Below are 25,384 nucleotides of genomic sequence, written 5' to 3' on the forward strand. Positions count from 1 at the left end.
CTTACCGCGCCGGGGGCGGCGGGGGCGGGCGCTTCATCCGCAGCGCGGCCGGGGGCCTCGCCCGCCGCGCCGCCCCGAAAAGGAATCGGGGCCGGAGCCCCCCGCTGGCGGCGGCGCGGTTCGGTGCGGGCTTCGAGAGCCGCGAGGGCGCGGCCGTCCGGGAGCTTCCGGCGGCCCGCCTGGGCGCTTCGCCTCACACCTCGCCTCACAGCGGGGCGCGAGGCCGCGCGCGCGGGGCGACGGGCAACGGCCCGTGAGCGTGCAGCGCCCCGGGGAGGCGCGGGCGCGAGCGGCGGGGGAGGGGAGGGGGGAGGAGACCGGCAGCGCAGGAGCACACGGCGTGCTCAGCGGGTGGCGAAACGGAAACCGGCGCCGCCGCCAGCCGGCATCTTCGTTATCGCCGCACGGAAAATAAAGTTCCAAGTGCCGAAAATCTTATTTCATGCGGCGAGAAGCAGACCAAGAGGGAAAGGCAGCGTTTCTCCAGCTGCATCTCTCAGCCCCCATTTTAGGGCATCACCTTTTCACATCGGGCCTGCAGCTACGGTTAGAGCACCTCACAGGAGTTCCCCCCCGTCTCCCCGTTGCACTCCCGCTGCCCCGCACCCAGCTGACTGCACAACAGGGCTCCCAGGACCCCGCAGGCAGAGCTCGCTCCTCTCCCCGCAGCGCTGCGCCCACAGGAGCACGGGGCGACCCAACCGGCACATCGCTGCCATCCGCCGCGCTGCAGCAGCTCGTTCTGGACGGATGGGATTACCATCCATGCGGCTGCACATTCGTGCCCCGAAGGCAGACAAAATGAAGGGAACTGATAGGGCTGCTCTCGAATTTTCTCACGCGTGCCAGCTAAATTACAAGCCTTCCACATCAAGAGTGAAAAATTACTTACAGACACTCACTGCCTTTAAATAACGCAATCTTTCAACAAAGCTAGCCTGGAAAATATTCAGAATCCTTACAATATTCACATTCCCTAAATCCACAGCCCAATTATCATACTCACAGAATCGTTGGAGCTGGAAGGGACCTCCTGCCATCCACCAGTATCCCAAGTCCTTTTCAGCAGGGCTGTGCCATCTCCTTTTATGCCCCAGCTTGTACTGATTGCCACAACCCAGGTGCAAGACCTTGCAATTGGATTTGTTGAACTAACAAGGTACACCTGGGCCCACTGCTCCAGCTTGCCGCTCCACACCAGTTCCTCAGGCTCTAAGTTTCAGAAGGGGCTCCAGCAAAACCACACCAAGTTGCAATTGTTACTGCTGCAGTTATGCAAAAGCCACTCTGTGTGGAGGCACTATGCAGCTCTGCCTTCTGAGGGACAAAGGACTGAGGAAGGAGCACACAGCACAGACCCACAACCAACCAAAGAAGGCAGCACAGTGAAGCCACGGAGAGGAAAGCCCAGAAGTACCACCTCAGCCAAAGCCCTCACACCACCAGGTCATGGCCTCCACCACTTACTTGTGTTTACTTTCTTCCAACTCCCTGGTTATCATTCTCCTTCTTCGTAAAGAAGTCTTCAGCTGACAGTCACTTATTACCATTCAGTATTTATAGCCTGAAAACCTTTCAAATGAAGAGTGTGAGAGACATGCTTCGAACCTGTGTTTTTGAAGAGTAAAGAAAATCCCTTTATTCCTCTCCAGGCTCTTCCTACATATGGTGAATAAGTGTATTTGTCCCAGCTGGCAGGTAACCAGCTCTGTGTCAAGTGCTGAAGAACTTAACTACCAGGTAGGTAGTAGCTTTGTGAATTTTAGATGGAAAAAAAATAAAATCACTATCATCACTAAAAAAAAAAAAAATAAAAAAAATAAAAAAACCACACCATATTTGCAGAACTCTCTGGATACTCAGTTACTATGCAAATTCTCCTCTCAAAGAGGAGTAACTTACCTGGTGGTTCCAGGGGACCAAGATTGGCAATCAAGAAATATGATCAGACCACTGCACTCCTAACCCAAAGTGCCATGGCAGCAGGAACAGCAAACTGGGTTAGAAACTTTCCCTTCTGTTGTGAAGTTCAGAGGAGAAAACAGTCCAGACTTGTTTTTAGACTAACCCAGAGATACACTTCCAATACAAATGAAATTTCAATGTGTAATTTGAATTCCAACAAAAAACACAAACCCACATTGAAAACTATTTATTTCATCTCTATTGTCTCCATGCAGAGCAGACCAATACAGATGAAGGGGGAAAATGCATAAGAGCAGCTGAAAAAATAGAGCTTAGAAAATACTAGTCTCTCTGCATTTCCAAAAGTGACAAATGTGATGGAGTGATGCTCCATTTCCTCCCAAGGCTCTGCATCCTTAGCCTCAGGGCTGACATTGCACATAGAGGAAAACTAACCAGCCCCTCCCATAAGCCCTCTGCTACCTCCTACAGGGTGTCTTCCCAAGAACTACAGACTCTCAGGCCTCTGGTATCAGCCAAGGAAAACAACTCAGAAATTCTTTTTTCAGCATCAACCACTTGACATTCCTGAATGCTGAGCATGAATTCCTGACTGTGGTTTAGTCTTGGCAAGACTCAGTTCTGATGCAATAACGCCAACTCACAGGCTCTCACCTGGCAACCCTTCAACTTAAATTAAATGCCATTCTAATTTTAAGAAAGACATCTTGGGAAACAGCAGTCACATCTTCCTCTGCAAACTCTTCCTCTAGAGCCCTACTACTACAGGCTCCAGTTAGCTTCAGACCCCAGAGAGAGCAGGGGAAACTACAGAATGAGGGGATTAGTATAGTCCCCCAGTTCCTGCAGAATAATCAGATTAATCCTTATACCCGGACAAGTGGATGCTACATTCAGACTTTAAACAACTGAATGACAGAGGGATAAGCTGGCAAAGAATAGCAACTTTTAAAGATAATAATAATAATAATAATAATTGCACTAAGCTTCCCTCTTTGTGAAACTAGTTATTTTGTGAGCCTAGAGTAAGGAAAATTTTAGATAGCAGTTCCCGGGCAGAGAGAGCTGCAAGCATAAGCTCTCCAGATTTCTCTGAAAAGTAGGACAGGAGCTGTCATAAGAAAATAAGAGTGTCTACAGTTCAGGAATCTCTCAGGGAAGTAAATACCTCTGCTGTGGGCAGCATACCTGTCTCACTGCTCTGACCCAAATGACCCTTTCAAAGGATGAGCCCTCTCAATGAGGGTTTGTGCAGACAAAGTCTTTGAGTCATAGTGATTTACAAAAGCTATTTAAAAACAGAACTGAATCGGTGCAATTTACATTGTGGTACCTGTTTTGTGTCCAATGATTCTGCTAGTTCAATCAGACCAGTTTCTAAACAGATTTATGCAAAGAGAAGATAAACTCTGCAGAAGGCAACTGTGCACACCTCTGTGGTACTAACGCATCCCTGGGGAATGAGGGCCTGCTCAGCCCTGCAAGCTTTGCCAAGACAGGCAAAGCACTAGAAATATAATTCATTTTTGTTGGTCTAAAACTGCCAAAAAATTTAATCCCAAGCATTGTACAACAGAAAAACTTTAAAGCATGCTTACTGCATTTTCTCTCCTTACTTACCACACAGCTTTTCCAGACCCATTCTTTCCACCAGCAGTTTCACCCTTTCCATTTCACCCTCTCTCCAGTATTCCCTGCTGCTGAGCCAGCAGTATTATCTCTTATGCGTTCATCTCCAGCAGACTAACTCCACCATGAGGTATGAAGCCCACAAATTAACCATTTGGTTATAACACGCCCTTAAATAACAAAGACCACCCAAGATGAACAAAGGAAAAACTAACCTGGAATATATGCTGTTAACCAGGCTGTACTGTGTTCAATCACTGTCCAAACTGCCCAGACAGACCTTAGTCATGGCAGTCCCAGACTGCAGTAGCATGCCAGATAACCATTCCATCTAAGGAAGACTCTGAGGCCAGTGTGGGGCAAATGGTTGGGTGAATTGGGTCTTGAGAGCACGCTCAGAGCCACGTTCAGATAGTGGTTATGAGGAGAGAGACGCCAGTAGCAGAAGCTATATGGCACTCTTTTCAGATGTAGGTAAGCTTATAGTTTGGCAATAGAACATTTATGACCATTTTTCAGGAAAAAAAAAGCTGACTTTTGGAGTGGTAAAGGCTGAGGCAACTTATCTCCAAACTGAGCCATTTAACTGTAGTAACCTATTCTGAAATGCCTCAAGTTCTTGGCTTGTTTTCAACATCAGTACAAAACAGACAAAAGTGGACTGCCTAAGCTAATACTACCTTTAGAAAAAAGTGATGTCAATGAAAAGCCAGAGAAGTTGACAAGGAGCCTTTCCTCTCTATCTACAAAGCAGGTTTTCTTAGCACTGTAACTCCTCATGGGTAAGGAGTTACCCAAGGCTAAAGCTGTTGGGTTACTGTTGCTTTGCCATCCCTGTTCTGTCTCCAGCCCTTAGAGTGGTAGAATAAGTTCTTCTTCATCAGCTGCAAGAACCACCTTTGTTGTTTTCACAGAAGACCTTGGGAGGTGCGGTTCCATCAGAATGAACCAAATGAAACATCATCCATTCTCAGTGAAGCATCTGTTCAGTTCATTCTTCGCACTGTTTGCTCCATTAAAAATATAATGAAGCCCCGGTGTGTGGGATTTTAGCAGAACAGGGATGGGAGAGACAGGTCTTACACACCCAGACCTCCTCTCTCACCTGCTTCTCACACTAGCAGCCAGATCTGCACACACACATAGGAAGTAACACTAGTGTTCCTTATTGCTTTGTAACATCTCAGAGTCTCTGTGGTAGCTCTGGGAGGCATCATGAGGTCTGTGAAGAAGTCAGTCAGTTGTGAGCAAGTAGCACCATGACTGTAATGCCTGTACACAAGAGCAGAACTTGCTGCAGGGAGTTCCTGGGGAAAGAAACAGCAAAATTAGGAGACAGCATGGACCAACTAGTTTCAATAGGTAGCAGTCTACTGGCTCATGACTGATTTGTTCTGTGCCTTCCAAATCTATCTTAAAAAGAACATGGCAGTTGCATGACACCATTAACACAGCTGAGAAGACTCCTTCCCAGCACCCCAAACTAAGATGTTGTTTGTAATCTGGCACACAATTGATCTCTCAGCTGCAAGGTTCAACTTTAGGTTTCAAAATCAATTTAAGCTGATTCAGTCATTCAGCTACTCAAGTGCAGACTCCTGCCCTTCTTCTCACAAGAGAACCAGCACTTGTGCAGCAAGGATTAGGGACCTCATTCAACTTAACAAATAGTCACAATTTAAAAGGAAAAGCTGATGAATTTTACCCCTCCTTAACCAAGCATAAATTTAAGGTGGTGCTAAAAGTGATTATGTACCTACTACCTCTCCATACTCTGCAAACATCTGTACCAGCACAAAAGGTTACCAACCCAAAAGAAAGCTTCCAGCTGGCAATTACCATATCTCTACCAAAGCTTCCTGCTTCCTCAGATGCAACCACAGCGCTGTTTTGGAGCACTTCCTGATTGGTTTCAGTGAAAATGAACTAGATTAGGGAAGGTCTCTTAGACAAACTACTGGAGTTAACCTGTCATTACAGCTAAAGTATATGGGAGCATTCAGGGAGTGCTCTGCCAGGAGATCCAAGAGGAGATTTACTGTGGTACAGCTGCCACAGCCTCATTCAGGCTCCAAGAAACTAGAATAACACAAATGAAGAAAGGCTGCATATACTAGAATACATATTCTGGGTTATACGTAATCATGTAGATAAGGAAACTTATCACTTAGTCACACAGCAACACAGTGACATCTAATCAGGATTAATAAAGTAAGAGACTAAAAAACAAATAATAGGAAGCATCGTTTCATGCAGTGCAGTGAAACTACAGAAGACTGCAGAAAGCCCAGAGTAATACACAGGGTCTAAAAGAGATGTAAGAAGCATGTGAAGGATAGGTTGGATACGTTCACGTAAGGTCATCAGACACAAAAACCTACATGGGGCCCTGGTTCTTACAGCCCATAAGCCAGTAGATGCCAAGAGAAGATAGACAGAAAAGAGTCACCTTACTGGACATATTTCTCAGCACCCTGCTTTAGCTGGTTGGGCTACTTACTACACTAGTACAACCTTTGGGACTGACCCATTGGAAGGTTTTCATGTTTTGTAGAGTCTTCGTAGTTCCATAAGTTCAACAGCTAGAACAGTGCCTTTGTCAAATGGGATTTGGGAAGCTGGCATTCATGTGCTCCCAGACCAGGCATGGGGACCATCAGAATGCTGCTCCATAGCAGTCAGAAGTGCTGCAGTACAACAGGAAGAAGCACTTACCATGGGTTCTTTTCCTCCAGAAGATCAGGCACAACATTTACCAAGGCAATATACAGAAATCCTCCAGAAGTGAAAGGGAGGATCCAGGCTACAGTTTCCCCTGCACAAGTACAGAAAGCTATCACTATTATGGAGACAAAGCCATAGGAGAGAACAGAGAAGGGAATGAAAACATACACAAGGAGATCATTGACCCCCCCCATTCCTACAGAAGTCTTGGGGAGCCTTACCTGCTCCTTTTGGTGACTGTGCACATATTGCAAAGCAGGCTCCTACAATTCCCCCCAGAGCTGTAGAAAGCTGCATCTTCGCTGCACTCCAGCGGTCAAATCCAGCCCGCAGTAGGATTGCAAAGTCCCCAACCTACATAAATCAAGAGCCAACAGTAAACAAACATTCTCAGTCAGAGGATACCCTTAACAAAACAAGTACTTGTAGAGTGTTTTTAACTTTCCGCACTTCAAGTTTCCCAGAGGAGAGCTTTCAAAGGAACAAGGAAACGCAGATTCAGCTCTCCTCACCTAGGCAATAAAACACCCTTGTAACGCCCTTCCTAATGGCAAGACACAAAGCTCTCTCACCTCATGTGGTATTTCATGCAGGAGAATGGCCATCGTGGTTAGGAACCCAACCTACAGCAGAGGAGAAAAGGTGTTTTGGAAACAGTCCCTCAGATTTCTTCTAGCAAGCACACAGATTCTTTATCCAGGATTCTTATTTACAAGGGCAGATGAGCTAACCCCTCCCCAGACATCTGGGCAAAGGACAAACAAGGTTTGAAGGAGCTCTGCAACAAAGGGTCAGATTTGTCCTTTTTTCTCAGAAACTTTCAGAAAATAGAAAATAATTCTTCAAATCTTTGTTGTTGCTTTTTTTTTTTTTTTTTTTTTTTTTTTTTTTAAATACAAACTTGAGAACAAGCATCTCCATTTCAGTATAAAGCTGGTGACAGAAACCTTACCTTTCTGCTAACCAGGAAGCTGGCTGCTACTGCCAGGCCATGCGTAAAGTTATCAATAGTGTTGGCCAGCAAATTGAGGTACCCGCTGATCTGCAAAGAGAAGGAAGAGCTCCTGATAAAGAGATATAAGACAAAATGAAGCACCAGACAAGGCACAGGTTACAAAGTCATGTTCAGATGGCAACAATAAGGACACAGCAGTTCTGGCGACATACTACATCAGTGCTCAAGTACAAATTAAATACTTAAGAAAAACTCAGTTTTGGGGCAGGCAAGTATTGTCTGAGATTAGGAAAGTCATCTTACTGGAGGAGTAATGGAGACAGAATGCAAATGACAAAGGCGCTCCCAACACAGATGCAAAATGAAAAAGGAAGAACAATGAAGTCAAAATATCCAATTCAAAATGAGCCAGATTTTAACACTTCACTTTCTTACACAGGTGACTGGCTTTAAATGTGACCTGACTTATCTTCTAGTCATGTATTTTAATACCTGGCTGTTAAATATCTCCTTCAAAAGTTGGCAACAATGCAACAGAACAAATGCTGCTGAAATTGCTTTTTAAAAATAAATCAATCTTGAAATGTTGTACTAAAAAAAAGCTTCTGCATGTGGGTTTGCTTTCCCTTTACAAAGAATAAAGAGAAGAAAGTGATGACAGTCCCCCCGCAAAAACACCTGCTGGGAAGCTGGAGAGCATGTGTATCAGTGTACAAATGCAGATACACTTCAGAACATCAAAAGCCTATACCAGCTTCCTTTCTCAAAAGTCCATCTCTATGTTAGACTTCCCCATCATGTTAAGTATGTTCATCTTCAGAAAGATTATATACCTGATGCAAAGTGATACGAGGGTACCACCCAAGATGATCTGCTCACAGGCTTTTGTGCTTCCTCCCCACCTTCTTTAACAATGAAAAAAACAGCGTGTAGGTCCTGAGACACTGCAGCTCACTGAAGTTTATTATCAATCCAGGCTCTCTGGATTGCAAGAACAAATCTGGCATACATTAGCTGCAGATATAGGGCAGCAGCCAATGAGTACGAAGGAAAGACCCTCTAGCTCTTACTTTACCACAAGGTGCCAAAGTTTAGCTGGAGAAACACACATGCCAATGGGTTTCAGAGGCCCTTTTCAGTCTCCTGCTCTTCCCTGCTTCTATCACCTCTCCTTGGGGAATCTTCCTGCCATCTGTATGACACAGCTCAGGAGGAAGTTTCTGTGAAGTATCTCTTTCAAAAGCATCACCTGTCTGCAGAGTACTTTCCACTACACAATCTCTGAACATCTTCAAAGGCTTTACACTTTTCAAAGTGCATATGAACGTGAAATATGAAAATAAGGAATTAAGCAAAGCCTGCCTAAGGATCATGTTTAAGTCAAGATTTAAGTAACATCTCCACAATGGATGCAGAGGTTTCCTGCATGTATTTCTAACTACAGAAAGCACAAAGTAATAACGTGTGCAGACAGATTCACAAACACAGCAGCTTTTCTTATCATTCCTTATTTTCAGTTAAATATGACTGCCTACAATTTCTTCTTCCCACGCTGGGATTTTATGTGATTGCATTTTCCCCATGGGCTAGTAATAATTATTCACAGACGTTTTACACAAAAATGATTTCCCGTACCACTGTAAAGGCAAAAAATAGACTTCATGATTAAAACATTACGACTTCTGCTTGTCAGCAGCTTGGGCAAAAGCTGTCACTGAAAGAAGCAAAGCCTTGGAGTGTTCAGAAATAAATTGGGTTGATTTGACAGTTATGAGCCTCTGACATTTGCATTCTGCGAATATCTAATAGGATGCTCTCATCGTTCATAAAGAGCACAGCAAGATGAAGCATTTATGTTCATGAGTCAGAATTAATGTCACTGTGCAATAAAACATACTTCTACAAATCTGCAAGGATCTCTGCTACAGGGAAAATGAATGATAAGCAAGGAAAATGTACTCTACAGTGTTTTTACTTTTTGAATGAATAAAGGCTGTGATGTAGAATAGAAGCAATCTATGTTTGAGAGCAAAGGATGCCAGGTATATCAGAACCTTTACTCTCTTGCTGCTGCTGTAACAACTTGTCCTCGCTTGAATACTGCAGGTGGGAAGCATTATTTGCACTCAAAGAGGATCACCAATTGCAGCTTACTAATTACTGGAGCACTGAAGGGTGCTTTTTCTTTAAATTGTATCTTTTTGTTTTTTTGAAAATAAGCATTACTGAATGCATAGTAGAACCAAAGAAAGGTTTCCTATGGATTTTTTTCTTTGAAGGCACCTACCTTGCTTCCAGCAAGGCTTTATCTGTATGTTCCTCTTCACCCAGTGTAGCCCATGACAGCCACCTCCCCACCAGACAGGGGCAATGAGACTCACCTGCTGATTTGCCAACCAGGCAGATCTGCCAAGCAGCATGCAACACCTAATTTCTACCAGAGTTTTCAACAGCACTTTAGTGTGCATTCCTCCTCTAGCACCATGCTGATTTTTATGGAACTCAAAATCTGATTACCCTTGAGACAATCACCCCTCTTGAACTTGGGTAAACTTAATTACAGATTCAGAAGTTACTGAAAAATGAAAGGCAGAACAGATGGACAGACAGATGGAATGACTGCTGACATCGTTTCCTAACAAAATAAGGTAACAAAGCAGGAGTACCTTGGTAGTTTTAATAATCTCTCCCCTACCAGAAAGGTTATTAAAATATTATTTGCGCAGAAGGTAGAAAGTTAAAACTACCCCTTAACTCATTATCTTCTATTTCATGTGTATTCAGAATAGTCTGCAAGACTGAAAACAGACACACTAGGATTTCAAAGTTAGAAAGCCTCTCTACGATTATCTAGACATACATAACGCAACTGAAAGAGTCTCCTTTCATTTCCACATAAAGCCCACTGTTTCTTAAGCTATAGCATATTTTGTAGAAAACATTTTAAATCACAGCTTAAAAACCCACAGGCGACATAGATTCTATGACTCCAAGTAAAACGGGTGCACTGTCAAGTTACTCTCTGTTACAGAATTGCCTTCAATTTCTAATCTGTTCCTATTCAGTACAACTTTAGCTCTTCAGTCATGTCTCTATCATGGCTATTGGTATAGTTCGAGTCAGGCCTGATTTATCACATCTGTAAAACTAAAGGCTAAAACACTTTCTTCCACATTTTGCAAACCAGAAGCGATTACTTCAGGTACTTCCTGATCACACTGCGATTTTCTGTTACCATTTTGGATATAATGAATAATGCTACAGAAAAATTCAGGTATGCTGCTATGTAGAAAGTATAGCTACATGGGCAGAAACACTTGCTTTTTGTCTTACATACTATTTCCTACTCACCCACTCATCCTCCTGACTTTATCATAATGGAAGGAATGCATTCAAACAACTTCCTATCATTATTCCTGTACTTTTTTCCATGGCATTGACTTCCTGGAAACTGTCCCTGTCTTGCAAGTGTGATCTGCATTCTTTCTTAACCTACAGCTTAATATCTGCTTGTAATAAGACAAATCAAAAACTTAGCTCAAGTTTCTCAGTTTTGCCATATGAATCAGCATTAATCACATCATCATTTCTTTCATTAGGAAAAGGCCCTGAACATTTGTGTCCCTCATCAGCATTTCATTCCTACTTGAAATCAGTGGTGGACTCAAAGCCCATAGCTCCAGGTATACAACTTTCTAAAGTCATGGCACAGTGTTTCATCATCCAAAAATACTAATTTCTGCACTGCTATCACCTCCAGAAACACCAGTGCAGCACCTTGCAGATTGTGCAGTGTTGTGTACCAATTGCATGAACGTGATGGGTACTGAAACACCCAGTGATCACAGCACATCTTTCATATAGTGTTAAAAGAAAAACAAAGTTATAGCAAAACTGACTTAAAGTACGAAAACCAAGAAGAGCTTCTGACTGACCACACATCCAGTTTGGGGCTAGACTGTGCAACCATACCTTCTGTTCATAGTCATCTTCCTACAAACTTTCATATTCTTAAGGGCTTTCAAACTCAAAATACAGGTCTTCTCTCAGCCAAAACTTGTCTTTTACTCTCGTTTGTACTATTCAGTCAGAGTTTTCCACAGTGAAAAGATAGCAACAAAATTGAAAGCAAAATCAGTCTAAAGACTAGCCTCTGCCCAATGACACGGTCCTCCTTCTCCATTCTTCATATCTTATCCTATGAACTTGTTGATCTACCTTACCCCAGCACTACAAATTAACATGGAAAGCTGATTTAAGAAGCTAAATTAGGAGTGAAACCTACAGGGGAAACACAAACAAACAAATCTTAACCTTTTTAATTCCCAGAATAGGCTCACTGTAAGAGTCAGATGATATATAGCAAAAAGGAATGATGGGAAATGCAGGTTTGGAGATAGAAGCAGAAAACAGGCTCACTCTTTTGGGAACAGATAGCTGCTAATCAGAAACAAACACTCTGTGCATCTCTTACCTTGATTCTGTTGTCTGTTCGACAAGATTGGAGAGAAGAGCCGTTACACAGAGTTGAATTTGTTTCTGCTCTTTGTGATTTGCCTGCCACCTTCGATAGAGGGTAGCCACTTCCATTGGGAATCTTTCCAGAAGGGGTCTTGTAATCACAGCCCTAAATCAGCAGAAAACAGCTTGTTACTGCTCTTTTGTCCCCAGCAAAGAGTGCAAATCTGTGTCAGAAATCCAACCCTTCAGCCTTAATGGTTTTGTCCTTTCAACACCAATCAGTAGCCCAGTCTAACCACGACAACAGCTAGAAACAAGACAGATTTCAGAGAGTCACATCTCTATTGTCAAACAAGAGCAAGGACTTCCTTAAGGATCAGGAAAAGAAAAGCAGAAAGAGAGAGAGGAAATCAGTCATGCTTTGACATGAGTAAGGTTCCACTGGAGAGATGAGGGGCTCAATCTGTCAGTCCTGCTGGCAGCTGCTGCCCATAGAAACTCAACTCCACTGGGGCAGGGGGCAGAGGAAAAAAGTTCTGTTTTTCCTAGTGTGCTAGGATAATTTAGTCCATAGAATTTTTGTATATATGGGACTGTCAGCTTCCAAATAAACTGTTCATCTTAGAATTCAGTCTCAAAAGAAGTCGCAGAATTATTTCAGAATTCTTGTGTCCAGTCAAAGCATTATCTAATTGCTATTGTCCAGTGTCTGACCTGCACTTTTATCTCTCAAAAGGCATGGCATAGCAAGTACTGAACAGCTGCTGTTAGGAACTGTGAGATGGCTTAAGACTAGCCACTCTCCTCTATCTTGGCATTACCTCCTGGTCCATCTTTGTTGGTGCTTCCCTTCTACTGCTGGGTAACTCATGTGTGAACCACCATACAGTATGACTTGGCCAACTATAAATCCCTACTACCATGTTAATTCCATGGAATAAATGCCTGGACCAGACCATACTCAGGTCTTCCAAAGAATGCTGGTCTTTGTCCTGACTGAGGATCCAGGAGGAAAGTGAGTCACAATTGCTCAGTAGAACACATCAGCAACACTGTCATCCCTCAAAGCTTATCTGAATGTCTTAACCACAGAACACTCCAGCTCCCAGTCTGTACAGGAGGGGAGCTCTCTTTCATATATACCACATCAAGAACAAAACCAGCCCAGAATGAGAAATCTCAGCTAAAAACCACAAAACCAAAGCCCAGAGATGAAACAACTTCTAGTACTCAGTGTTAAAACAGCAGTAAGAAGATTCATTGACAAGCTACTTGCAGCTCCAAGATCATTTGCTGAATCTGTCAGATAGAGCAGATGAGGTGCTCAGTACAGTGCTTACATGTCTGACTCACGATCCAAACAGAACAGCACACCTTCCCCTCTGGCTGCTCACTTACCACACCAGGGCATCCCTCCTCTTCTTTCTCTAGGAAGATCTTCTCTAGTGCCAGGAAAGTCAAGAAACCAATGATCACCCAGAGACCCAGAAGCTTCTGCTGCTGAAAGCTCTGCCCTTCTCCTGAGGAATGAGAGAAAAATCTTCACGTTACTATCAAGAACAGCGTCTTCCCATACGGGGGGGAAAAAAAAAAAACAGCAACAAAACAACCTGTCCCTGCGAGAAGTAGGGACCAAGCATATCTCATAGCAAGTAACTTTATAATCTGTTCATTCTTGATCTAAGAGATATCATCTCAGAACTCTCAGAGTGAGAGCCCTCGCCCCTTTTACTTCAATAGTGCAATCCAGATCATATCTTGATAACATTAGCAACTTCCCTGTCCCCCTGAGGCAAGAGAAGATTACATCAACAAAAAATCCTGCACCTCTGTCTACTGAAAAAGCAAGCCCTAACACGAAGTCTGCCATTAGTAGAGCTATGGACTCACCTTTGCCTTTCTGCCACACCTGGGCAAGTTTTTATAGCTTTCGGCTTAATCTTTCTTTTCAAACACTGCCAAGTGTGTGAGATAATCAACCATTCAGCCTGGCTGCAGAAATTGAGATTGCATTGCAGTGGAAGAACAGAACAATTCTGCAGTGGGGCATATATGGGTCATGGAAACCTTCACGCTTCAGAACAATGTGAGATGCAAACAAGCTAGTGCAGGAAGACATTTGGGAGCCACTGTAGGGAGGGAGTAAAAAAGGACAGCAGGTTCTGCTAACAGTACCAGAGCTATGAACAGGAAGCAGACCAAAGAGCCAACAGATTTGTGAAGGATCTGAAGTCCCAAGAGATAGACATAACAAAGTTTGGAAAAACCAAAACATCTTTTCCCCTGCTTTTTCATTTTTAGCAGAGAATTTCTTGGTTCCTCAACTGACCGGACACAGTAACACTTGCCTTCTTGTTACATGTGTGCCAAAGAAGAAAGATACAATCCCTGTAGGTTTTAACAAGCCAGACTATCCAAGAAAAGAAAGAGATACATGGACACCACAAGTCCCATCCAAATCCCAACATTTCAGCTTGCTTATCAACACAGGTCTCCATCACCTGTACTTGTTTCCTTCCCCACCTTTCCAGCCACCATCTTAATCAATGGCTCTACTGACAGTAAATTTTCCATGGCTTCTCCGGGAGCGAAAACTAAGAGGGCAATGCATTTGGGCTCAAACTGACTAAATACCAATGGAACGGCCTCAGTTCCAAGTAAAAGGCTCTAAGAGTAGCACTGTGATAAGGGTAGATTTATAGGCAAGGTGGCTCTGACAGGGCAAAATGTCTACCATCTAAGATGGTAAACACATTCATGTAGTTCATGTAATCCATTACAAGTTACTAAAAAACAAACAAACAAAAAAAACAACAACAAAAAACCCTATATCTAGCTCAGGAAGTTTCCAATCTTGAAATCTTTGGAGGATTGCACATACAAAGGGAACATATTACATCTTTTTATTCTTGTATACTCTTCTCTAGGCATTTGCTTTCACACAGTATTCAAAGCAGAATACCAGACCTGTCTTTGGTCCAGGGCTGACCCAGCCTAGTTGGCCTTGTGTTTTCAAAACTCAAAAAATGTAGCAGCAGTAGGCACAACATGGGCAGCTTCTAGGAATATAAAGCTTTCATACCTGCTGTTGCACTGCATGTATAGGCCCAGGCTTCAGGAAGCAGGTGGAGAAACACATTCCCCAGTAGTCCACCAATTGCAAAGCTCAACAACTGCTTCAAACGACGCGATCCAGCTAAAAGAATAAACAAAACCCAATTATGACTCAGCTAGAAGTCAAAATATTTCCAGCTCAGCTTTTGCACAAAAAGACCTCAATTAGAAGCATCTGCAAGCCAAGCTTTCAAAACAGAGAGCATGAAAGAAATAGCTGGAGTGCAAGAAGCCCTTGTCCCACCTGGCTAGGACAACTGTCTGTGGGAAGTTTTGGACTAGGCAGCTCCCTAGGGTGTACAACAAATGATACTCTTTGTACAGCCTCCTTCCAGGACTTGCATTTGTGAGAGGACTCCCTATCAAATTGACAGGTATGGCCTAAAGTAAATGTATTGCCTATACTGGAGGACTGTATATCTGTGACACTGGCACGATCCAAGGTCCTGTTTGTCACAATCATAACCCAGGACCTATGGCTTCAGGAAGGCTAATGCAGGTAGCATGCTGACCTTCCGACCGTAGAGCAGCTCCTGTCTCAAAGGGGATCACCAGCAAAGGGAAGATTCCGCTCAGCCCCACCATGAACGAGCCAATGAGGGAACAGATCCAGGCATCCAGCCGCTCACTGCTTAACAGGTTTCCCCAGGACTCTGCCTCCTTCTCACACAGAGGACCAGAACTGGTGGCAGCATGATTCCTCGGAAGTTGCTGAGCTTCACAGGCCACGATCAGAATCAAGGAGAATGTCCCATTAAGCAGAAGCTTTCGTTTTGTCATCGCTAAGCGGTCTCAACCAGGCTGGCCAATCTCTGAAAAGAACAGATGAGAGCAGTTCTGAGAGCATGCAAGAGGCTCCTTCCCACCACCCAGGAGGAACAGCCAGGGTCATGACTCTGTCCCTCAACATCTTATATTCCCTCTTCCCCCCAAAGAAACGCAAAATTCTGCCATCAACATATCAGTAACGAACATTGTTTATCATCAGGCATCTGAAACTGTGCATGAGACATCTTGTGAAAGAGTCTGCCTTCTACCATCTCTGTTGTAGTGCTTTGGACGAGGACTCCACAAGGCCTGGACCCCCAGGTCCCCATCTTTGCCCTTCAATTTTCCAAGGTCTCAGAGAAAGATCTTCACCAGAGGTGCTAGAAGGATTAGTCTTCTCTCTGCCTTTTGGTACCAGTTTTCTCTCTGGTACTTTATATCATGGAATTAGTACATTAGAATTACAAAAACCAAGAGACACATGTGGTTGTGGGATTACTGTATAGAAAAGACAACCAAAAATGTGACAAAACAAGCATGTGACAAAACAGGCAACTAAAAGATACAGGTTAAAAAGCAGAGGCTCATAAAGTTATGAGTGGTGCAAAGAGCAGGAATAGTGATAGATAATTAATGATTGTCTCTTCAAATGTAAGTCCTAACAGCCATCATAAGATGACAACGTCAGCTACAAAATAAAAGCAGATTTAACTCTTCACTAACAGGCAACTTGTGTGCAGGCACTTCTCAAAAAAAAGAAAAGAAAATTTTAGGTGGATTTAACACAGGACAGGACACAAACAGTAGCAAAATAAATCTATTGACTGTATATGGTTAGACGGCTCACGCTAGGCTCAGAAAAATCCCTGTCTGCAAGGAGCCAGAGGCTGAAAAGTATCAATTATGTGTGCCCCATTTTTAATGTTTCCAAGAAGGATATTGGGTTAGATGGAGTCTTAATCAAAGTCTGCACAGCTGTTACCAAGCACTCTTCATTCACAAGAAAATTTGGAAGAAAAAGGGCTGTTAGAAGAGGAAAATAAAGATAATTACTCATAAGCAAACAGGAAAGGAAAGCAAATGATACAAAGACTGAAGTACAAATGCCTCCTTCAGTCTCCAGAAGAAAAAGTGAAATGTGACAAGAGAAATTAGTTTGCAAACAGGAGAAAACACTGGGTTAGAAAAGAACAGCATAACAACTGTTCACATGGCAGCTGTAGACTGAGAGGAAATAATGGCATTCACCTGAAAGCATTCAAGAAACCAGTCATGGTAATCTCTGAAGCATCTTTGAAAATTTACAGGAATATGCAAAGGCCACAGAAGACTGGAGAAGCATCATGCCTCATCTACCTTTATAAAAAGAAGAAATAAAGAGAGATGGAGGAGAGACTTAAGAAGTTACAGACCAGTAACTTCAGTCCTCTGAAAGATCCTTGATCAAGTTAAGTGATCAGTTTGTAGTTACCTGCAAGATAAGAAAGGAATAAAGATAGCAAGGCATTAAATAACAGCCAAACAGAAAGGGGCCTGAAATAATCAAGATGTCAAAAACAAATCTCAGGGCTCACACCACCGCAGAGCTGCCCCTCATCCCACATCCCCTCAGTCAGTATCCCTTGCCCATGTTCACACCTGACACCATAAGTGAGTGGGTTCAAAACAAATGAATATATATATATATATATATATTTTTTTTTTTTTTAAACCCAAGAGGTTTGTCCAGTTTCAGTCCCTGAACTAGATCACTGCTGGAGGAAGGCCCAGCTGCAGCGAGCAATGGAAATTAACATTAAAGGGACAGGGTCCTGCAGCTCTGTGAAGGAAGATACTGACCTACGTATTACATATTGCTAAACCAATCTCAGCAAAGATGAGTACAAAATGGTAGACAAATAAATCAAATGGGCATGACAAGAGATTAACTCCAACACACCAAAGAAAAAATAAAATAAAAAAAGAGGCATACATGGATTACACTGATTCAGAAATTAATTCCGAGCCAGCAAGATAAGCCTGCTACAAAGCAGGCAAATGACATCCTGGAACACATTAATAGCTATATTGTTTGTGTGACACAGAGGCAGTGATTTTATTTTTCTCCCGACACGGGACGCGTTAGCCAAAAGACTGCACCTACTCCACATACTGTGCTTCATAAAGCAGATGTAAAAAAAAAAAAAAAAAAAAAAAAAAGAGACATTCTGAAGGATAGAAACAAAAACTGGAGTTTAGAAAGCATGATCTGGACAAGAAGACCAAAGAAGCCAGGCACGTTTAGTCTTGAAAAGATAACACTGGAAGGAACAGAACAGTCTGCTTATATCAAAAGTCACAAGGAAAATGCTCAGCTCTTCCACATGGTGGAATCAGCTCAATTAGTTAGAATTGTGTGGCTTGGACATGAAGAAACAAATTTAAATAGTGCCAAAAATTGTGATATACTGAAACAGGTTATGCAGAATCTCTTCTACTGGACTTTTTTTCCTTTTTTGGGGGGGGGAAGGGGAAAGGAGTAAGCACTCGATTCAGATTCTTTTATTGCACAGACCAGATCTGATCTTGAAGTCCGTTCCTCCCACCCCTACACCTGAGATCCTTCTTCTACTGGCAGGTCCCTACCAAAGGCTGAAGATCTTCAGGTCCAAGTCTTTTAGAATTGAGAATGGTGAATGACAGAAGCAAGGGGCATTTTCATCTCACATGGTCCCCATGTCCCAACATGGTCCCCATGTACCAACTCATCTCTACCAGTGCAGTGAGCCAGGACTGGGCTGATGGTGGCACTGAGAGTAACAGTGCCAGAGATGCTGCCCTCTGCCCAGCTCTGCTGTGCAAACCCCTTGTCATTCGAACATACAGGTATATTCCATCCCAGGGGATGCTGCCAGCTCCTTCAGTTTCTCTCCCCAAGATTCAGGTCCCCTGCACAGCTACGCACTCAAACCCTTAAAGCTACACTAAAACAAAGTACTGAATCCCCCAAATTTCCCTTTGGAAAACAAAAGAACAAGATAAGATGCTCTGCAAACATCAGCCATCCCATAACCAAAGTCTTTTTCCTGTCCCAAACATCACACAGACCAAAGCCACCCAGTCAGAGGCATTTGCCCAGGGAGTTGCAGGGATTCAACAGGCAGATCACACCAGGCTCAGCCTTCTCTCCACTTACCAGCTACCTGCTTAACAACCTGCATTTAGATAATCTCCTGCTTTAAAAATGACAGGCATCCCTTTCAACCCCAGACTGTGTTCATGACAGGATTAGACCTTGAAAATGACTGAGAACAGCTCCCCTGCAAGGAGCAAAGCCAATGCAACACGTCAGGACTTGTACCACCACCATATGTATGTGAAGATGCAAAGAATACACATAGCACAACAACTGCTCTCCGGAGCTCAGCAATGACAGAAAGCAGCACAAACCAGCCTCTTCTGTGATATGGCTGCCAAAAAGTTAGCAGCTTTTTGAAATCAATCTGGAAAAGAAAAAACAACTGATGTAACAGGTCTACTTCTTCCATTTAGTCTTCCCTGCACAGAGCCCATATCTGCCCCAAGGAACACTTGGGAGGGTCTCTGAGACACAAGCTGCAAATACGGGTTCATCTTTTTCATAAAGGACATAGAGGATCTCCGGAGAGAGATGATGGCGGACAACCACGGGTCATAAGTGATTGAAAACCAACTGCCCTGTCTCATCTTTGTGTCAGCTGACCTCCTGTGACCCACAGGTCTTTTCCCCCTTGTTATTCACAACAGGGAAAAACAGTACATTTCTCCACACCTGCACCAGCTGACCAGCATCACCCTGTGGCTCAGCACCACCTCATATCCCAGGCAATAAATTCTTGTTCACAAAGCATCTATGAGAACAGCGCATCACCCTGCACTGATCTTTGCACTTGGCTAATTATTCAGAGCACATTTCCAGCATTCGCTTCTTCCTGACACATCATAACTGCCTGCCCTACAAAAGGCAGGTTTTACCCCTTAACCCCTTTGCTTTTCAGCCTCATTGCTGCACGCTCCTCAGGAGACATTAAGTTTACTTACTGTTTCTAAAGTCTCTGAATTCAAACTGTCTGCTCTTGAGATGTATTTAAGGGGAAGGAAGGGAGCAATCAAGATGTAGTTCTAGGACAAAAAAAGCTCAAGGAGAAAATAATACCCTGCCACTATAGCTGCAGAAGATGGACAAGGTCTTTACCTACCCCTAATTTAAGGCATCAGCATCTGTTTCAGGAACCCAGCTAGGGAAGCCTAGAATTTCTAGAGAAAGCAGTTTTGGGTTCTCAGAGATCAGCAGCCACTATGAGGCAGAGAGATAAACCAACATAATATTAGATGTGCTTTTTCTCATGGAGGGTAAATGGGTCATTAAAAAAAGATGCGTAAGAGAAGAACAGGTAACATTTGCTCATCAGTTTTGCCAGAGCCCCATCAGGATCCCTTCTCCCACCCATGCTGAGATCAGAACCTGTTCACCACTACCAGCAACAGCACCTTATGTCCTGAGCTGGTCTGTGAGCTGACCGTGCACTCTGACCATTGTTCAGAGCTGCAGTACCAGTGAGGTCCTCCCTTCTCTGGAAGAACAAATTCACAGGAATCTGCCATTCATACACATCTGAGTGGGTGGAAGGGAGACCAAACAGCAAGCAAAGAGTCCAGCTGCCACAACCTCTCATGGACACTGCCTTTTCGGACCACACAGATGCAGTCCTGTCTCAGTACAACTGCTCACTGCGACACAATGACATTTCAGATGTTGTCAGGAGAAAAAGCTCTTTATAACAACTCTTATAAACAACTGTTCTCCCTGGAAGCCGGTTGCCTAGTCTTAGAGTTGCAAAAGAGTATTGCATGGAAAAAAAAAAAAAAAAAAAAAGTTATTTTCCAGGGAGGGAGCATAACTTTTAGCCAAAAAAAAAAAAAACCAACCAACAAAAATCTCCACACAGCACCTCCCTGCATCAGCCCCGTGGAGAGCTCTGAACTGCTGGAAGCCTTGACCCCACTATCCAGAGCACTCCCTTCCCTCCCAGTCACTGGCAGCCCACAGCGAGCCCTGCTCTGACAGGCTTGTGCCCCTCCAAAAGGGCACGAAGACTTACTTCTGCAAATCAGAGACACATCAGAGCACGTGCAGCTAAAATCTGGAGGTGCACAGGCCTCGGAACGATGGCGTACCGCAGCACGGGGAGGACGTGACACCTAGCAAACACTTCGCCCGTCCTACGGGCGATTAAAACACGACTGAACGTTCCTTCTCCACCTTACCGCTACCGGCCCGTAAGGAGGCGCAGGCGGAGGCGCAGGCAGAGGCGCAGCCCCGCTCACCGCTCAGGTTGGGACAGGGGCTCTGCCCCCCGCCCGCTCCCCGCCGGGCGGTGAGCCGGCCTCACTCTCGCCGCCGTTCCCATCTACATCGCGCCGGCTCCCGGGGGGGCGGGCTCTGTTTTTCCATCAGAGGAATGCTGACAAACGCAGAACGAGACAGAGCTGCGGGGGGGGCAGCCAGCCGTCTCCGAGTACTCATCGGCCGGGCCCCTCGGGCTCCCCAGGGCCGCGCAAAGCCCCCGGCCGCCCCGAGCGGCGCTCCCCGCGGAGCCGAGCGCGCCGCAGCGCAGACTCGCGACCGGAGTTACTTCCCAAACTTTGTCCGCCTCATCCCGCCGGCGGCTGGACTCCCGGCTCAGGGCACCGCGGCGGCCACACACGTGACAAAGCCGAGTCGAACCGGAGCGATACCGGGACCGGACCGGAGCTGACGGCGGCGCGGAACCCGGGCCCGGCCGGGCGCTACCCACCACCCGTGCCCAGCGGTCGGGCCCCGCCGGTACCAAACACGGTGCCGCCGCCCCCGCTCATCCCATCCCACCGCTGCCCGTAACTATACTCCCCCTCCCGCCGTCCACCCCGCGCCCGCGGTTACCGAGCGCCGCCGTGCCCCGTGCGGACGCTGCCATCCAGCCGCCGCTCGGCGTGGGCCTGCCCCACCCGGCGGCCCCTCGGCCCCGCCTCCCCCGGCCGGCCACGTCGGTCCCGGCCTCCTCGGCACCAGCGCCGCCGCCCCGGCGGGGACACGCCGCGCGCGCTTCCGGCCACCACCGAGGGGGGCGGCGTCGGGAGCGTTTCCTGCCGCCTGCCGCCTGCATGCCGGCACCGGGGCGGCCCGGCGGGGCGGGAGGGGGCTGCGGCTCCCTGCCGGACCCGGTGTAAAGGCCCTGCCGAGGGACCCTCGCAGCACCGTCTCGTGGGGATAGCGGAGCTGCGGAGGTTTTTACTTTTATAGGGGAAAACGCAAGGAAGGAATGGCACCGGCGTGCTGCCAGCTGGTCGGAAAAGAACCGCGTGGCGCGGGAGAGCTGGCGTTTGGGAATGTGCCCATTTGATTTGTTTAAACGGATTATAAATTCTTTGGGCTGCAGATGTTTAACAATGAGCACGGTGGGAACTTGGGTTTGGGCAGAGCTTCTGGATAACACCACAGTGGAGAAAAGTATGGCAGCCCCGCTAGGACTTACTAAAAGCTTCTAACATATACAACATTCCTGACTCTTAGCAGGTTTCTAAGCAGGTGACTGCCTGACAGCCTTTCTGTGGCCCGGTAACACCAGGGCTCTGCAAGCACAGCTGCCTACTATTAATGACAAAGAATATCTGTGTTTATTACACTGACCTGCAGAAGCTGCAAGTGCTCCAGAAACTAGGTCAGCAGAGAACAAAGATTTACTTTTCTACAAGGCTGAGCTAGCTTGGAGCTATGGTTTCCAATACGCTATCCAAAATACACTAACATACCTTTCTGTTCCATCCCTTACCATTTTCCCTGAGATGCTGTATTCTCACTGTATTCCAGAGCAAATCCCATTCCTCACAGAGACACTGTGGATGCTGCTGCTCCAGTCTGCAGTCCCGCCCGAGTCCATTACATCACCCCAATATCATGCTGTAGAACAGCACTTGGGAATGAAGGCAGCCATCAGCAGCCTGTGCCAATTGAGCTGCTCTCTGCAGTCATGCATGGGGAACACAGCTATACACAGATGTGTTGAAAAGGCAGCTTGAGAAGTTTTATCTTTTTCACTTGCAAGCAGAATGTTTATAGTGGGCACTGAACTCTGAAAGCAAATTTTCATTGGAAAAAGAGTTGGCATTTGGTTCTGCAGTTGTGATTCCTGTGTTTCACAGACGCTTCCCATTGCCTCAACAACTGCCTCCCAAAACACAGCTTCCTGTGCTGCTGGATCATATCTGTGATGGTCACCATTGCTTTCCTAGGTGAACTGAGCCACATGGAGAATTTGGGGCTATTGGGATCCGTAGTGAATGCTATTCTGGATTCACTGAAGCAGATGGGTTTGCTTTGACTTCGGGAACGCAGGATTTTAGTTTCAGTTCGTATCCTGCCGTAAGCCAACACGGGGAGCACAGTGGATGAAATGTGCACTCAGTAGCTCATGCCACTAAGCGGCAGCAGCTACCATACTGTGCATCGAATGAAGCTTTTCCACAGCTGGTGGCTGAATTCTCAGCTGCAGTGACGTTTTGGGAGCAGGCAGAGAGCAGTGTGGCTCAGCCAGAGTCCTATGGGCTGGGGCCAAGAGCTGGGATTTTGTTACAACAGCGATGAGGCAGCAGGAGCCAAGCACAGGGACCTCCTCTCACCTTCCCCGTGCCGCAGAACCTCTTCATCCTCCTTTCTCCAAAAGTGACTTTAGGTTTCTGTATTCCTAATTGATCGGTGTTCCCATCTGAGAAGAAAAAAACACAAGTCATTTATAATGGCAGACTACAGAACAAGCCAGCATGCACCCAGTTCTCCTCCTTTCTGACCTGTAACCTGTTCTTGCCTCTCTGACATTTATACCTGGGGGTCCCCAGCACTTACTTGTGCTTAAGTCTATGGCTGCTTGTGGCGTTTTGCAGGAATGGGGCACTGTATTGGTGGAACGAAAACAACTATCCAGAAAAAAAAAGCTGCAGCTCACTGGCATGAAGTGAAGGCAGAGGCACCTCGTGCAGAGTCTCCAAAGGCTAGCATAGTGTGCATCAAAAAAGCCATGAGATGTCAGTAGAGCTAGTCCTGTACACTGGGCAAGTGTATTTTATAATGAAAAATTATTTACTGAAAAATTGCTGCAAACAACGTGATTATCAAAGTCTAATGAAAAACACAACTACTTGATGTCTTATTGCACAATCAAAGCTAAATATTAGAATTAGTAATGCGTGTCAGGTCAATAATGAGTTTAATTCAATCAAATATATATCTAATTAACTGGGTCACTAATCAGAGAGAGAAAAAAAAGTCTGGAGCACTCAGGGTGAAAGACTGATGGAATAAATATGAAAGGAGAAATGCAGAATCGGTTTCTCTAGCACGTCTGCTTGGTTCTTGAGACTTCTGGAGTCTAGCAGCTCGAAATTACTCGGGAGCAGCTTGATACCGTATTGGGGAAAGTGGCGATCTTGTGAAAGCTGTAATTCTGCAGAGACACCGCAGGGAGGTGCCACCCGCCTTCAGAATGAGGCGGCCGGCCCCGCACCAACTCCCCGTTTTACTTGCAGGGTTTGAAACGAAACGCCTTTCAGCGGGGAAATCAGGATTTCACCATCATCGGGGCAGAGGAGATGTACAGCATCTGATCTATTACAGAGATACTGAGCATAAGCAATTACACCCAAGGATAATAACGCACGAGTGGCCTTCATAATATCTCCAAATGCAGCAGGGAGTGACACGGCGTCCCACCGCGATGCCTGGTAACAGCCCGGCGCTGCCATTGCAGTTCACTGCTCAGAGCATGCCGTCGCCAGGGCTTCGTGCACAGCCTGGGCGAGGGAGAGAGGCTGATATGGCTGTACCGTGGTTGCCTCACACGACAGAGAGCAGTTGTGTAAGCCCCATCCTTAAGCAGATCAAGCCCGGGGAAGGTGTCAGCCTCCCCCCTCCCCACCTCCAAAGCTCTGAGGCTGTGGGAGAATGTCAGGAACAGCCTCAGAGGGAACAAGGCCCTGTGTCTCATGAAAACCTTGCAAGCTCTCAGTTAAGGAGAGCTCAAAGGCAGTCTGGCTCCCCAGCCAGCACAGGAGATGGGCTCTCCTTGGAAGACATTTTGCGCAGCTGATTTTTCATCACAGAACTTGCTGACAAAGGGATTGGAATGGCTTACTAAACTCATGGTTCCTTACACCTAAGTGTGCTCTCTACACTCTGTTCCCAGGACATTTTTAAACATTTTTTTTTTCTCATTGTTCTCTTTGAAAAAGGGTGGAACGTGAATGGTGTGTTCTAACTGCAAGGAAGGTACCACAGCCCAGCAAAAGTATGTGGAGAGAGCACATAAAATACCTGATAGGAGCATAAGAGTAGATGCTAAACAGTGACAAATGGGACATGGACAAGCAGAAAAACTTGGAGAGATTATGAACGTGAATAGGGCAGAAAGAATTTTAAAGGTCCTTCCCAGTAGGATGGTCAGGCCCTGGAAGAGATGGTCAGGGTTGCTGTGGTGTCTCCTGGAGATATGACCTTGAGCGACCTGATCTACTTGTGAAGCTCAGATCGGAGCAGGACAATGCACTAAGTGACCTCTGGAGACCCCTTCCAAACTCACATCTTCAACAGTCCCTTGGTTCAGAAAAAAAGAGTATCAGGGAGAAACAGGCAAATCAGGAGATCCCTCCGAATATGTGGAAGGCCCTGGCTGAAGGCATTTTTGATGGGAGCCAAATGCAGTAATGCTACTGCCTGGAAGTCCTGCTCTGACTCATCCCAGGACACATTTCTGCAAG

At 45.5% G+C, this 25,384-nt stretch overlaps 1 protein-coding gene across 1 annotated transcript; it reads right to left on the reverse strand.

Annotated features, from left to right (window-relative positions):
* Positions 1 to 4,792: 4,792 nt before the first annotated feature.
* SLC39A13 (solute carrier family 39 member 13) lies at positions 4,793 to 15,589 on the reverse strand (the record flags this gene model as incomplete). Its single annotated transcript, XM_079537854.1, has 9 exons — positions 4,793 to 4,862; positions 6,271 to 6,370; positions 6,501 to 6,633; positions 6,852 to 6,902; positions 7,232 to 7,321; positions 11,709 to 11,861; positions 13,094 to 13,215; positions 14,778 to 14,891; positions 15,322 to 15,589. 9 exons carry the CDS (start codon positions 15,587 to 15,589, stop codon positions 4,793 to 4,795), a joined length of 1,101 nt encoding a protein of 366 aa, XP_079393980.1.
* Between the last annotated feature and the right edge of the window lie 9,795 nt (positions 15,590 to 25,384).

Source organism: Tetrao urogallus (genome assembly GCF_951394365.1).
Source record: "Tetrao urogallus genome assembly, chromosome: 6".
Taxonomy (NCBI): Eukaryota; Metazoa; Chordata; class Aves; order Galliformes; family Phasianidae; genus Tetrao; species Tetrao urogallus.